This window comes from Sinocyclocheilus rhinocerous, unplaced genomic scaffold, assembly GCF_001515625.1.
Source record: "Sinocyclocheilus rhinocerous isolate Xijiao unplaced genomic scaffold, SAMN03320098_v1.1 scaffold370, whole genome shotgun sequence".
NCBI classification, from domain to species: domain Eukaryota; kingdom Metazoa; phylum Chordata; class Actinopteri; order Cypriniformes; family Cyprinidae; genus Sinocyclocheilus; species Sinocyclocheilus rhinocerous.
Window position 1 is genome coordinate 166221 of NW_015670897.1, and position 13105 is coordinate 179325.

The 13105-nt window shown below is 34.9% G+C and overlaps 1 protein-coding gene across 1 annotated transcript in view; it reads right to left on the reverse strand.

Annotated features, from left to right (window-relative positions):
* The window catches only part of LOC107734374 (dehydrogenase/reductase SDR family member 11-like), a 24772-nt gene extending 11769 nt beyond the window's left edge, over positions 1–13003 (reverse strand). The window contains exon 1 of the mRNA XM_016546315.1: positions 12618–13003. Within this exon, the coding sequence (XP_016401801.1) occupies positions 12618–12758 (141 nt within the window). The 5' untranslated portion in view covers positions 12759–13003. The remainder of the gene's footprint in view (positions 1–12617) is intronic.
* Between the last annotated feature and the right edge of the window lie 102 nt (positions 13004–13105).

Below are 13105 nucleotides of genomic sequence, written 5' to 3' on the forward strand. Positions count from 1 at the left end.
TGCGTGTGTGTGTGTTTGTGTGTGTGTGCATGCGTGTGTGTGTGTTTGTGTGTGTGTGTGTTCATGTCTCTGTGTGTGTGTGTGTATGTTTGTGAGTGTGTGTGTGTGTGTGTGCGCGCGTGTGTGTTTGTGTGTGCGTGTATGTGTGTGTGAGTGTGTGTGTGTGTGTGTGTGTGTGTGGCTGAATGAGAGTAAAGCCGCTGTAATCTTTAATCTGCTCAGTGTTTAGTAACACAGGAATCAGCCATTCACATCATTAACAGTAAGATCCCAGAGTTTAATGAGACCGAGACTAAACAGATGAAGCCTGACACTCCTGCCATTGGAGGAGAAAATAAATCACATGACCATGAAACTGCATTACTTTATTTAAAACTAACATTTCTGTCCAGATGACTATGGGATTGTTGTTTTTTCTTTGCATACAGTATGTGTGAGTGTGACACACAGCACAAGTCATTGTGTCTCTGCAGCACAGCAACAAGCAACAATCACAATCACAATCACAATCACAATCAAAACCAATTTGTTTCCACAATGAGCTTTAAATTAAAACACATTTAAAAACATGATCCAACTTAGAAAGTCAGGGTTTACATTTTTTTAACATTAATTATAAAAATTGCTGTACAAATGCATTCATCTTGTGCATTTAAAAAACTAACAATGACATCCAAAATTATATTTTGTGACTATCGGGTCATTTAATAGAATGAAAGTACCTTAAATACATTTAAGATGAATACTAAAAATAATAAATCTAAAACTGAAATAGAATTATTAACAGAATAATTTTAAAAATTGCAAAATCACATGAAAATTACTAAAACTTAAACTAAAATTAAAAAATAAAATCCAATTCAAAACATTAATAAATTTTTTAACTAATAGGTAATTTAAGTTAATGAAAGTACCACTTTCTTTTTTTTATTTGCTTTTAATCAACTTTTTTTGCAGAGTATGTTGTTGTTATTGTTAACTAAAACTCAAATGAACCTTAAAACTTTTTTTTTTTTACATTTGTTTATTGAAATAAAGCTGAAAAAAATATTAGATAAAAACTTAAACTTTTTTTTTTATATAATTATATTATATATATATATAATATTACAAAAAAGTAGAAGTTTTTATCTAATATTTATATTTTATATTATTTCAGTTTCATTTCCTGTAGCTTAAATAGCAGTGCACGGCACTAATGTCGAAATTACGGGTTCAATTCCCAGTAATGCATGAATTAATAATTTGCACAAGTAAACCTTTAATGTAATGTAAGTTGCTTTGAATAAAACTGTCTGCCGATGCATGATCATTCCGGCAGGATCTGAAGGCAGAGTCTGATTTCCTCATCAAAGCCAATCTCTGCTCACAGAGTGTTTGGCGAGTGTTGAGTTTCTCTCTGTGTGTGTGTGTGAGAATGTTGGACAGAGATGGAGTATGTGAGAATCTGAGATTCTGTGTGTGGAAAGCCGTCCAATTTAGTTTCAGCACCGCGAGAAGCATCCGGCCGAGTGTGTATGTGTGTGTGTGTTAACCTGAGACTGAAAGCCTCTGCATTACTCTTCCTAAAAAAGGCCATGAGCAGAGAAATGAGCAGATGATAATGCTTCATCTCCACCTCAAATGTACAATGACAAATGACAAAGGTTGCATTTGAAAACATTTGCTCTTCTCTTGAAAGCATTAATAACCAGCAGCCATGCTATTTTGCTCAAATATAAAGCATCAGTTGAAAAAGTTCCAATGACATCCAGAATTGTATATATATAGGCAAGGGATATATGAGAGGCAGGGTATCCTCAAAATATTGGATCAGAAAAAAATTTGTAGTACAAAAATGAAACAATGCCTCCATCGTGATATGATTGGATATGACTGGTTATGTTCGGCTGTGATTGGTTCATGCGATAAATCCCGCCTCTTGTGATCTTGCGCATTCCGCATTCGCAAATCAATCTGAATGAACAATATAATGGTGTTAATGGGAAGACTCATTTAAAAAAGTAACTCACATACTTAGATATAACCACTTTGTTACGTAAAAATAAGACTTAAAATGGCATGAAAACCTGTTTTTAGTGAATAACCTGCCTGGTGAAATTTAAAGTAAATCTCCGCGTCTGTGACCAATATTTACAGAGCTCTGATGACTGATGATCCGAAAAATTCAAAAATAGTTCAAAGTTAACTATTAAAAAGAATAGCTGAACATAAGTTCATAAATAAAATATATTGTTTAAATTGTTACTGCCTTGAGTTATTATTTTGGAAGAAATGTAAAATGCTTAAAGGGGTCATATGATGCGATTTCATTTTTTCCTTTCTCTTTGGAGTGTTACAAGCTCTTGGTGCATAAAGAAGATCTTAGCAGCATCATATGACCCCTTTAAAAACACTAACTTGATGAGATTCATATTTGGCTTTAATAAATAGAATATTGATTACATTGTTAATGTAAAAGTATAAAATATAATGGGCTTTTTTTCTGATAGTGTAAGTAATGTTTATCTATCCAAGAAAAATTGACTGGGACATGAATTTACATTTGATAAAAAAAAATTTTTTTTAAAAAGAAGACTCATTTCAGAATACCACCGCACACCACTGATATATATATATATATATATATATATATTAGCATTGGGTAATTTAAGGTAATGCCATTTCTTTCTCTCTTTCTCTTTCTCTTTCCTTCGTTCTTTCTGTCTGTCTGTCTTTCTTTCTTGCCTGCCTTAATTTATTTTTGTCTTTCTTTCTTTCTTAAATGACAAAAGCACATATAAATAACTAAAATTGAAACTAAATTAAAACTGAAAATATAACAATAAAACCCAAGTAAAAATACTATAATATTATATAGTAAAAGAACTATAATATAAATAATACTACAATAATACTAGCAGAATATCGCTATAATAAAAAAAGGGATTCAGACTGATGCAACATCTCCAAAAGCAACATCATGAACAATGTCATGAATTTTACATTTATAAGAGACAAATATGAAAGTATTTAGCTGGGAAATGTGTATTTAAAGCAATGGCCCAGTTTCCCCAACAAAAGTGCTTGCTTCAATAGATCTCCTCCAGCAGATACAGAAGAAGATTGACCCGAGCTGTCAAAGGATGTTTAGTATGCACACTCAGTACATAGAGCGCTTCTCTCTCACAGAAAAGTCCCGAAATAATCTTGTTATATTTAATCTGAAGTGTTTTGGTGGGAGAAATGTTTAAATGCAAAGCTTGAATGCACTGCATACCAGACGATCCTGATCATTTCTAGCGCTGTATGCCTTTAAACACGACATCAGTCTCCAGGGGCTGTTCAGAGAAAGACGCTGTTCACACAGTAATAGGAAGACAGCATGGACGCTTGGCACGTCCTCAGACTGTCTGACCACCGACGGATGAATCCATCTCACGGCACGAGGGGGTTTCATTATGCAACAGCTCAGTATAATCACGGATTACAAAGCCTTTCAGCATATTTCCTCATGCAACTACACGACAAGCTCACTGTGAGAAAAAACTACTCTATAAGAAATAAGCAAAGCTTTGAGACTTGTTATGAAATATAATCGCATTTGATTTATTGCAGGGCTGTTTCTCCCCTGCATCTCTCTCAGCGGGTCTCCATGCACTCAATGAACCCGTGCGTGTCCACGTCTGCTCCAGGATTGTGATGTCATTTAGAGTAGAGACAGTGGCTTTCAGGAGACACGGGACGTCCCCCGGAGGCCCTTCACATCTGCTTTCATATCTCAGGCCTCCTCTGTGCGGACATAAAGCTCATATTGCTCATTTCTACAAGAAATATTAGATGCGCTGCATCTTTGGATGTGACTAAACACACACACAGACACATTATATAGGGGTAAGATGAGAGAAGATGCCGCCCTTAAAAACAATTAAGTGCATTTATTTTTAAATAGTAACATATTTAGATACAAGTTTAGCATGTGCATCAGCCAATGTGTTATTAAAGGAAATAAATAGTACATTTTTCTAAATTAGGTGTCATAGCACAAAATGTAAACCTAAAATGTCCTCTACTACCTGGTTAAACTTTTATTTTACTTTATATATTTGTATATAGTGTCATTAATGGAAAATACTAAATCAACTATTCTATTTAAAACTGTTTTGACAATTTAGTTAAATAATCAAATAAAGATGAAAGACAAAATAAAATCTGAGTACAAGAGATTAATCTGAAAGGGTAATTTATTTTATGACTTATATACAGGCATATGAATATTTACATATTGTCCATATTTTAATTGAAGATATGTCAAAATAGCAACAGTATGAATGCAAACTGAAAGCTTTTACTCAACTGGCTTATAGGTTTTAATGAAAAGCGGAGATGTCTGAAATGTACATCTAATTCATGGAAATACTGAATAATAAGCCCATTAATTATAAGAAGAAGTATTAAGAAAAAAATAACATCATGACAATTTGGGCCTTCTGTGCCAATTCTGGTGGCCCATCTTACCCCAAAGGTCTAATTTTATCTGTTTAGTTCAAAATGAAGACACAAATTTAGATCAGTAAACTGTTTCAACTGACAAAATCTCACAAATGTTGGTCTTCAGATGAGATGACAAAATTAAAAATAGCATAGCCATTCATCAAAAGTGTTGAGATGGGATTTTGTGCCATCTTTGGTCTTCACCAAAACCTTCACCACTAAGAATGAATTGTGTTCACTGAAAGTGTGCTTTAATTGCATGTGCTGCTCGTGTTGTTTTAGCACCTGACTGACTACAGGAATCATGTAAATCAGGTGATGATGCATTAACGCTTACGAAATCAGTGCTGATCACAATTTGCATGAGTTCAGGAGGATGCAGCAGACTCGGTATCATCCATTACCTCATGACACAAGACACATCAGCATCTGCATGTCATGATTCAGTACAATGCCATTGCCATATATCACAGTATCATAATCACGACCATTACTGATCCAAACAAACTCTGAAGTAATGACAAAAAAAATCAGTACTATTATCTAAAATACCAATGCAATATTGTTAAAAAAAAAAAAATCATGGTATACTGAGATATCTGACTCAGCTCTACGATCTGACGATTTACATAAGATGCTTTATTTCGGCCAAACAATGAGAGGTTTAAGCTGAGAGAAATGTATATTATTATGATCAAAGTCTGTAGGATTTTTTTTTTTTTTTAAAGAAATAATACTTTTATTCAGCAAGGACATATTAATCAAAAATACCAGTAAAGACGTTTATATGTTACAACATTTAAACAGAAAACATTTATTTTGAATTGTAGGCTAAAAATAATATTTCACAATATTGCTGTTTTTACAAATAAATGCAGTCTTGAGCAGAAGAGACTTCTTAAAAAACAAATAAAAATATTACTGAATAAGCTTTTGAAGCTTTGTGTCTGCAGTGAAACTATGATGACTTATAAGATCATCTAAGTAAGCAGATTTTGGAATTTGAACTAGAAAGATGTTTTAATTTGGCCAAATGTTGGGAAGTTCAAGCTGAAAGAAATATATATTATAAATATGCCTCTTCATTTAGGAAGGAAATCCCAGATCCAGTGAAAACGGAGTGTTTTATCTAATATTTGTGTGTGTTGAAGTTTTATGACCCTTTGCATGCTGTTTTAGATGATAGATGCCTGTGTAGACAATAGACATCAGAACGGTTATTAATATGCACAATTGCACTTTCAAATGAATGTTATATTTCATATAACAGCATGGGATGTGCTACATGTTTTTAATGCAAAGTTTGACATATGTGACCCTGGACCACAAAACCAGTCAATTTTTCTGAATGATGTATGGTTTGTTAGGATAGGACAATATTTGGTCGAGATACAACTATTTGAAAATCTGGAATCTTTGCACTAATAAAATAAGTCTATGCAAGTGTAGAATAAGTATAGAATATGACCCAAGCACTTTGCATGTTGGTAACATGTCATGTGTGACCTACATGATTTGTTTGTGTTGCAGTATTGGAGTTGTTTTCCATGCTGGGTGTCACATACACGGCCGCTCTCGCTTTCTTTAGCTTCTCTCTGTGAAATTCAATAGATCTGAGACTGCTGAATCAACGTATCTAGCCTCAATAAGCCCAACTTAACCAGCAGGCACTATATGCGCTGTGCAGTCAGTGCACTTTCAGCATTTTATGAGTTGATTTATGTGTGTTAATCACAGTAATGGGGTGATGCTGTACAGTTACACTAAATCTGAAATGTGCAGAGTAAGTAGGATTTTTTTATTTTATAAAAAAAAAATGAAATTAATGCTTTTATAGCAAGGATACATTAAATTGATCAAAAGTGACAGTTAAGACATTTATCATGTTACAAAAGATTTCTATTTCAAATAAATGTTGTTCTTTTGAACATTCTATTCATCAAAAAATCCTGAAAAAAATCACGGATACCATAAAAATAGCAGCACAACTGTTGTCAACTTTGATAATAATCAGAAAGGTTTCTTGAGCAGCAAATCAGCATATTAGAATGATTTCTGAAGATCATGTGACACTGAAGACTGGAGGAATGATGCTGAAAATTCAGCTTTGCATCACAGGAATAAATTATATTTTACAATATATTCAAATAGAAAACATTTATTTCAAATTGTAATAATATTTCAAAATATTACTGATTTTACAGTATTTTTGATCAATTAAATGCAGCCTTGGTGAGCAGAAGAGACTTCATTCATAAACGCTCAAAAACTTTTGAGTGGTAGGCAGCTTTGTGTCTGTAGTGAAGCTACGATGTCTTATAATAATGCTGTCTAAGTAGGCAGCTCACTAGATTTTGAAACAGAGCTAAAGAGCGAAAGCATGGCGAGTGTACATCAGCAAGTGTGAATGAAGCACAATCCATTTCAAAGCACAGTGGGGAAAAACCCTCTTTACTCAAACTGCGGCTGGCAAACAGCCCAGAGATCTCAACAGAAGCAAAAATAAAAGAGTCGGGTCTGTCTGAAGGCACCGCAGTGACGCGCTTAAACAAATACAATGAGCCTCCTGCCAAGACGACAGAATGAATTAGCTGCAGTGCCTCGATCCTCGGCCACCGGAAGACGACTGAGAGTCTGTGAAGGCTATTTGAGGTCTGATTAAGTGCCTTTTACGAGAGCCGTGAAACTTGGCATTAAATCTGACGACTGAGGCGGACCTTAGTGCTTTTCACAGATCTGATAGAGCACAGTTCACACTGCATACAACTCACTGGCTTTACTTCTCTGTAGAAATGAACAATTCTCAGACTTGTGTGTCACTCCAATTCTTATGGAAGCCCGTTTCCGCCGCTGAATAAAAAATAAAAGAGGTAATTGCGACTTTTTATCTCACAATTCTGACTTTTTTTTCTCAGAATTGCGTGATACAAACTCGCAATTGCGAGTTAAACAGTCATAATTGAAAGATATAAACTCGCAATTCTGAGAAATAAAGTCAGAACTGCGAGATATAAACTCACAATTCTGACTTTTTTTCTCAGAATTGTGACTTATAAAGTCAGAATTGTGTGATATAAACTCGCAATTCTGAGAACATATAAGTCTTTTTCCCCCCTCAAAATTGGACTTTAATTCGCAATAGCGAGTTCATATCTCACAATTCTGAGAAAAAAAGTCCGAATTGTGAGATAAAAAGTCGCAATTACCTTTTTTAATTTTTTATTCAGTGGCGGAAACGGGCTTCCATACATTCTTCTTTTGCTCATGCAACACAAAATAATTAATTAATTTTTCATGCTGCGTATGAAAGCAGATAAAAAAAAAAAAGAAGTGCCTTGACATGCTCGACAAGTATCAATTTTATGCCGACAAAATATTTTAGAACTAAGATTAACGATTTATATACAATATAGAAATTTTCTTTATTTTTTTTGCATGACATTAAATTCGACTTATTCATTTTCTTTGAGGTCACAAGCATGGAAATTACAATTTACAAACTGGAAAATAGCAGAGTAAATAAACAGAGAGAAAAAACAGAAATAATAAATGCATATGAGTTTAAAACAACATGATCATAAATAAAAGCAATTTTCATTTAAACTATATTATCACTCAACTCTAATCTGCTAAATGCAACTATAATGAAAATATTAAAATTATAAATATTAACAATTATTTTCTGTAAAGCTGCTTTGAAACAATGTGTACTATGAAAATCACTATATATTAATATATTCGGCTTGACTCATTTCCAAGTGAACTGTTCCTTTAAGAGCTAGATGAAAAGAGAGATGATTGATGGATGTTGACTCATGAATGGATGGACGGGTGGCTGATGTCATCGTCCGATGTTTGCCCTTGCAATCTGACACATTATAAAAGTGCCCACAACTGGTTTGGTTGCGCATGCTTCAGTTGCAACAAAACATACACAAAGGCCATCCATTACTGTAACTGACAACTGGAATAATCAGTTCAGGGAACTGTGGTTTGAGAAAGCTGAGCTTCCAGACAGGAATAACAACATTGCACAGTGCCATTTCCCATTCATGCATACTGTCTAACACAAGCATGCATGTGACATTTGCACTTAAGTGTGTGATGTTTCGTTCACTGCTTGGAATGTCTTTCAGGATATCAAAAAGGTTGGTTTAATTATTTAAAGGGGTCATATGATGCGATTTCAATTTTTCCTTTCTCTTTGGAGTGTTACAAGCTCTTGGTGCATAAAGAAGATCTGTAAAGTTGCAAAGACTAAAGTCTCAAATCCAAAGAGATATTCTTTATAAAAGTTAAGAGTCAGCCACTCCTACCTAAAACGGTGAGCTTTGTAAAAATCGACACGTTTCAGAAAGGTGGGGCATAGAGGAGAAACAATAATGTACAGTATGTGGAAAATAATGTGTTTTTTGAACCTTAAACCGCATAAACACATTTCATTACACCAAATACACAAAATAATGTTCTTTTTAGCAACATCACATGACCCCTTTAACACTTATGCTGCTGTAAACCCAGCTAACAGGGAACGTTCTCGGAATGTTCTAGCAAGGTTCTCAAAGTAACGTTCTTCCAGTAACGTTAACAGAATGTTCATTCAAAGTTCGCAAAAGATTAGCAGAAAAACATTTATATATTGTTTATGAAATGTTTTTTTTTCTGAAACGTTTTAGTTGGATGTTCGTTTAACTTTTTTTTTTAAATGTTACTACTTGTTTCAGAACATTCAGAGAACATTCAAAAGTAACATTCACATAATGATAAAAACGATCAAATGGAATGTTCATATAAAACATTACATTAAACACTGAAATCATTGGGGCTTTTGTTTTTTTGTTTTCCTGATAGCAAAAAAAATAAATAAATAGATATGAGCACAAGACATGAATAAACGGAATAAACCCATGAACATGCTGATAAAAGTTTTGTGCTCATGCAAAGCCAAAACCGTGGTGATCTGCACAAATCTAGTTGTGTTGTGTTGATCGGGATTTGTAGAACTGCTCTACTCAAATCACCCTTTTGGCCTTTTCCCAATAAAACAACACAGTTTGAGTAAGCATAATCAATGTAAGATCATGTGCAAGTAAATTCTCTCATTGCAACCAGATTTTATGAATTCTTGGAGTATCGATAAGCTGTGCAAATATACAACTAAACTAAATTAAGAAACAATCTGCCAATGCACAGAGCTGAGCACAAAGTAACTATAGTATGATTTAACCAGTCACTTTGCCTGAAAGTCATGATTAAAGTGCTGCGGATCAAACTGATCTTACCAAGCACCACTGAATATACTCTTCTGATCTTATCTGCAATGCAATGCAAAGATCTGTGTAATGTTTCAATTATTTCCTCATTAAAGGAACACCCAAAAATTAGCTGAAAATATACATCTTAATGATTAATTTGTTTCTTACAAACACAGCTTTTGGCTTCACCAGTTGTTAACTGATGGACTGGAGTGGTGTGGATTACTTGTGGATTATTGTGATGTTTTTATCAGCTGTTTGGACTCTCATTCTGACGGCACCCATTCACTGCAGAGCATCCATTGCTGAGCAAGTGATGGAATGATACATTTCTCCAAATCTGTTCTGATGAAGAAGACTAATTTTCAGCAAACATCCAGTATCTAACAGAACAAGTTTGACATTTTACACACACACACACACACACATACATAATTACTTTTAGATACTGTATGTAAAATATACACAAAAAAATGGAGCACAAAGAAACAGCAGATTACAGAAACAGCCAATAACAGCAGTTAGTTGTAGTTTGGTGTGTCCAGGATCAGTGACCCATCAGCTCAAAGGTTGCCGTGGGAAAAACTGATCCTGGAACACACAAATGGGAATCTGCTGTAACGGATGCTGCCAATGAAGGCCCCTCATCAGACCCGCTTCCCATTCCATCTCGTCTCCCATAGCGACCACATTATTACTCCCACAGTTTGTTCATCACTATCCTGTTCCCAAACTTTTCTAACTGATTTCCCCAGTCTCTCTGTTTGGTTGGAATACAAAAGCAGGGCTGCAAAGCTCAACTATACTAATAGTTCCCAACAGGCAAATCCACTGGTGAGATTGCACTGGGATTGGTGTCAGATTTTAGTATGGTGACAACACTTTTGCTTTACATCCACTCAAAAGCATCAGGCTGCTGTGTGTGAAGTCCCCCCCACACACACACACACACACACAAGCACAGCCAAAGACACAATTAGAGAGGAGCCTTGTGATCGGATGGACACAAAGCTCACCTTGTCTCTCGTTTCACTATGCAGATACGGATCTCATAAAGTAACCACTTACTGTATCTCTATCTTTGTTGTTAATAAACCTGCAAAGAGCCTCGACTCTGCTCTTCAATGACGGTTTACATGTACACACACAGACAGACTGTCAAAATGACACAAGAGGGATTTCCAGGAATGAAACCATTACTAATCGGGAAAATTAAAGCTTTAAAGTGCTGCAGTAAATCTGAGCAGCTTTTACCATGTCATAACTTTCAACCTTTGTCCTTCATAACAATATATGGCAAGCACACATTACGAATGGACTGCACTGTACAGACAGACAAACAAAGAGCAGAAACACTTGAAGTCATACTATATATCAGCAGTGAGGAAATAAAGCATTTGTTTCATTAAAAAAAAGCAGCGTTTATATTATGAGGAGTCAAATTCGGCCTTATCTTTTGAAATAAATCTTGATACCAACTATAAAAACTCTGTAACTTGTGACTTCCTTGCTTGTGTAAAGAGACAGTTCATTAAATCTAAGCTGCAATAACGGGTCATTATGAGCTTCCACAATTATCTTTACAGCAGTACATTTCAGCAGCTATTGTTTTATAAATCTGGCACAATGTAACAATAAATTGCACTTGTCCAGACAGTAAACCATACAGCCCCCATGAAAAAGAGCATTTAGATACGTTTTAAAAAATGAATCCTTCACTGGCACAAAAAAGTTATAATATAATTATTAAGATAATAAATATAAAAATATCTAATATAATAATATACAAAAAAATATTATAAATATTATAATAAAAAATCATATACAATAATATAATATAATAAACGATGTAAAAATATAATAAATAATATTATAACAAAAATGATATTATAATATACATACACATATTTTTATTAATTATATTATTAATCTAAGATAGATAGATAATTAATAATATAATATATTATTTACATAATATAATAATACATTTTAATATAGTAAATAAAGTATAAAACAATAAACATATCATAAATAGTTATAATTAATAATATAACAATATTATGTATATATATATTATCACTGAACTATAAAAATTCAGTTTCTTGTATACACAACTACACAACTTGTGAGAGTTTGGTGGAGTCTTTTATTCAAGGGCAGGGCTGAAAAATCCCATCAATGATTGACAAGACATGATTAATTGATTGACAGCTTATGAGCAAGGGTTGAGGAATGTTGAAGTGAGAATCTCACTGAACAATACAACTCCTCTGGTCAATCTTAAAGTGACACCTACTCTATAATCAGTGCTTGTGTTGCACCCATCATTTTAAAATAGTGTCATTTACTCATTGTCGTGTTGTTCAAAACCCCCTTATGTGAAAGACAAGAGGAGATGTTTTGAAGAATACGAATCATACTACTCTTGTGTGCGAGTTTAAAATGACATGGTGGTGAGAAAACAGTGACAAAATGCTCATTTTTGGGTGAACTACTCCTAAACCCAAATAACAGTATATTTAACATTATACAATATAACAAAAAGCAACCTTAAACTCGCCTAGGCTTATGAAATTATGTAAAAACATATTGAAATGCATGCGATATGTACAGTAGTGTGATTTTGTATTGTAGTGTAAAGTGGGCGGGGCGAAACCTATCAATACTTCACACGCGATCAATCATTGTAACAGGTTACAATGTTTTGATTGTAGCTGAGCTGTCATTTCTCCAAATGAACACTCAACTTCTAAATAAAGCATGAACTGTCTGTCTCCTGAGGAAAAGCCAAGCACTTGATTGACTCTGGCTGCAGTGAGCAAACATAAGCAGCGCTGAGGCCCTTGAGCGGTAACAATCTGTCGAAGAGCTCGTTTGAGCGTCGCTTACCTCGATCTTGTCCACGTTCCGCGCGCAGCCGACCACCTTCATGCCGTGCTGGACGAGAGCGCGAGCCACAGCCGCTCCGATCCCGACAGACGCTCCGGTGACCAGCGCGACTCTCCCCTTCCAGCGCTCCATCCTCATCATCAGAGGCGGCAGATACAGTGTATCACAATCAGCGCGGCGCGATGTCACAATGTAACACTGAGAGTTCTAATCCGCGCCGGACTGAAACAGTGTATCAGAACTGCAGCGCCCGTGCAGTAATATCTCCGATTCAGAATGGTATCAGTGAACGTGTTTAAGGCGGGAACAAATCACTCCAGCCCTCCCTGATCTTCTGCGGTTAACACCCAGGAACAGCTCGACACAGACGGATCCAGATTCCAATCCCCGCAAAAACCGCGATTAATTATTAACGGCGGCGGTGATAAGAAGAAAAAAAAAAAGCTTTAGGTTGCTGTCGCTGCCCGTACATTTTTTTTTTACTCTTA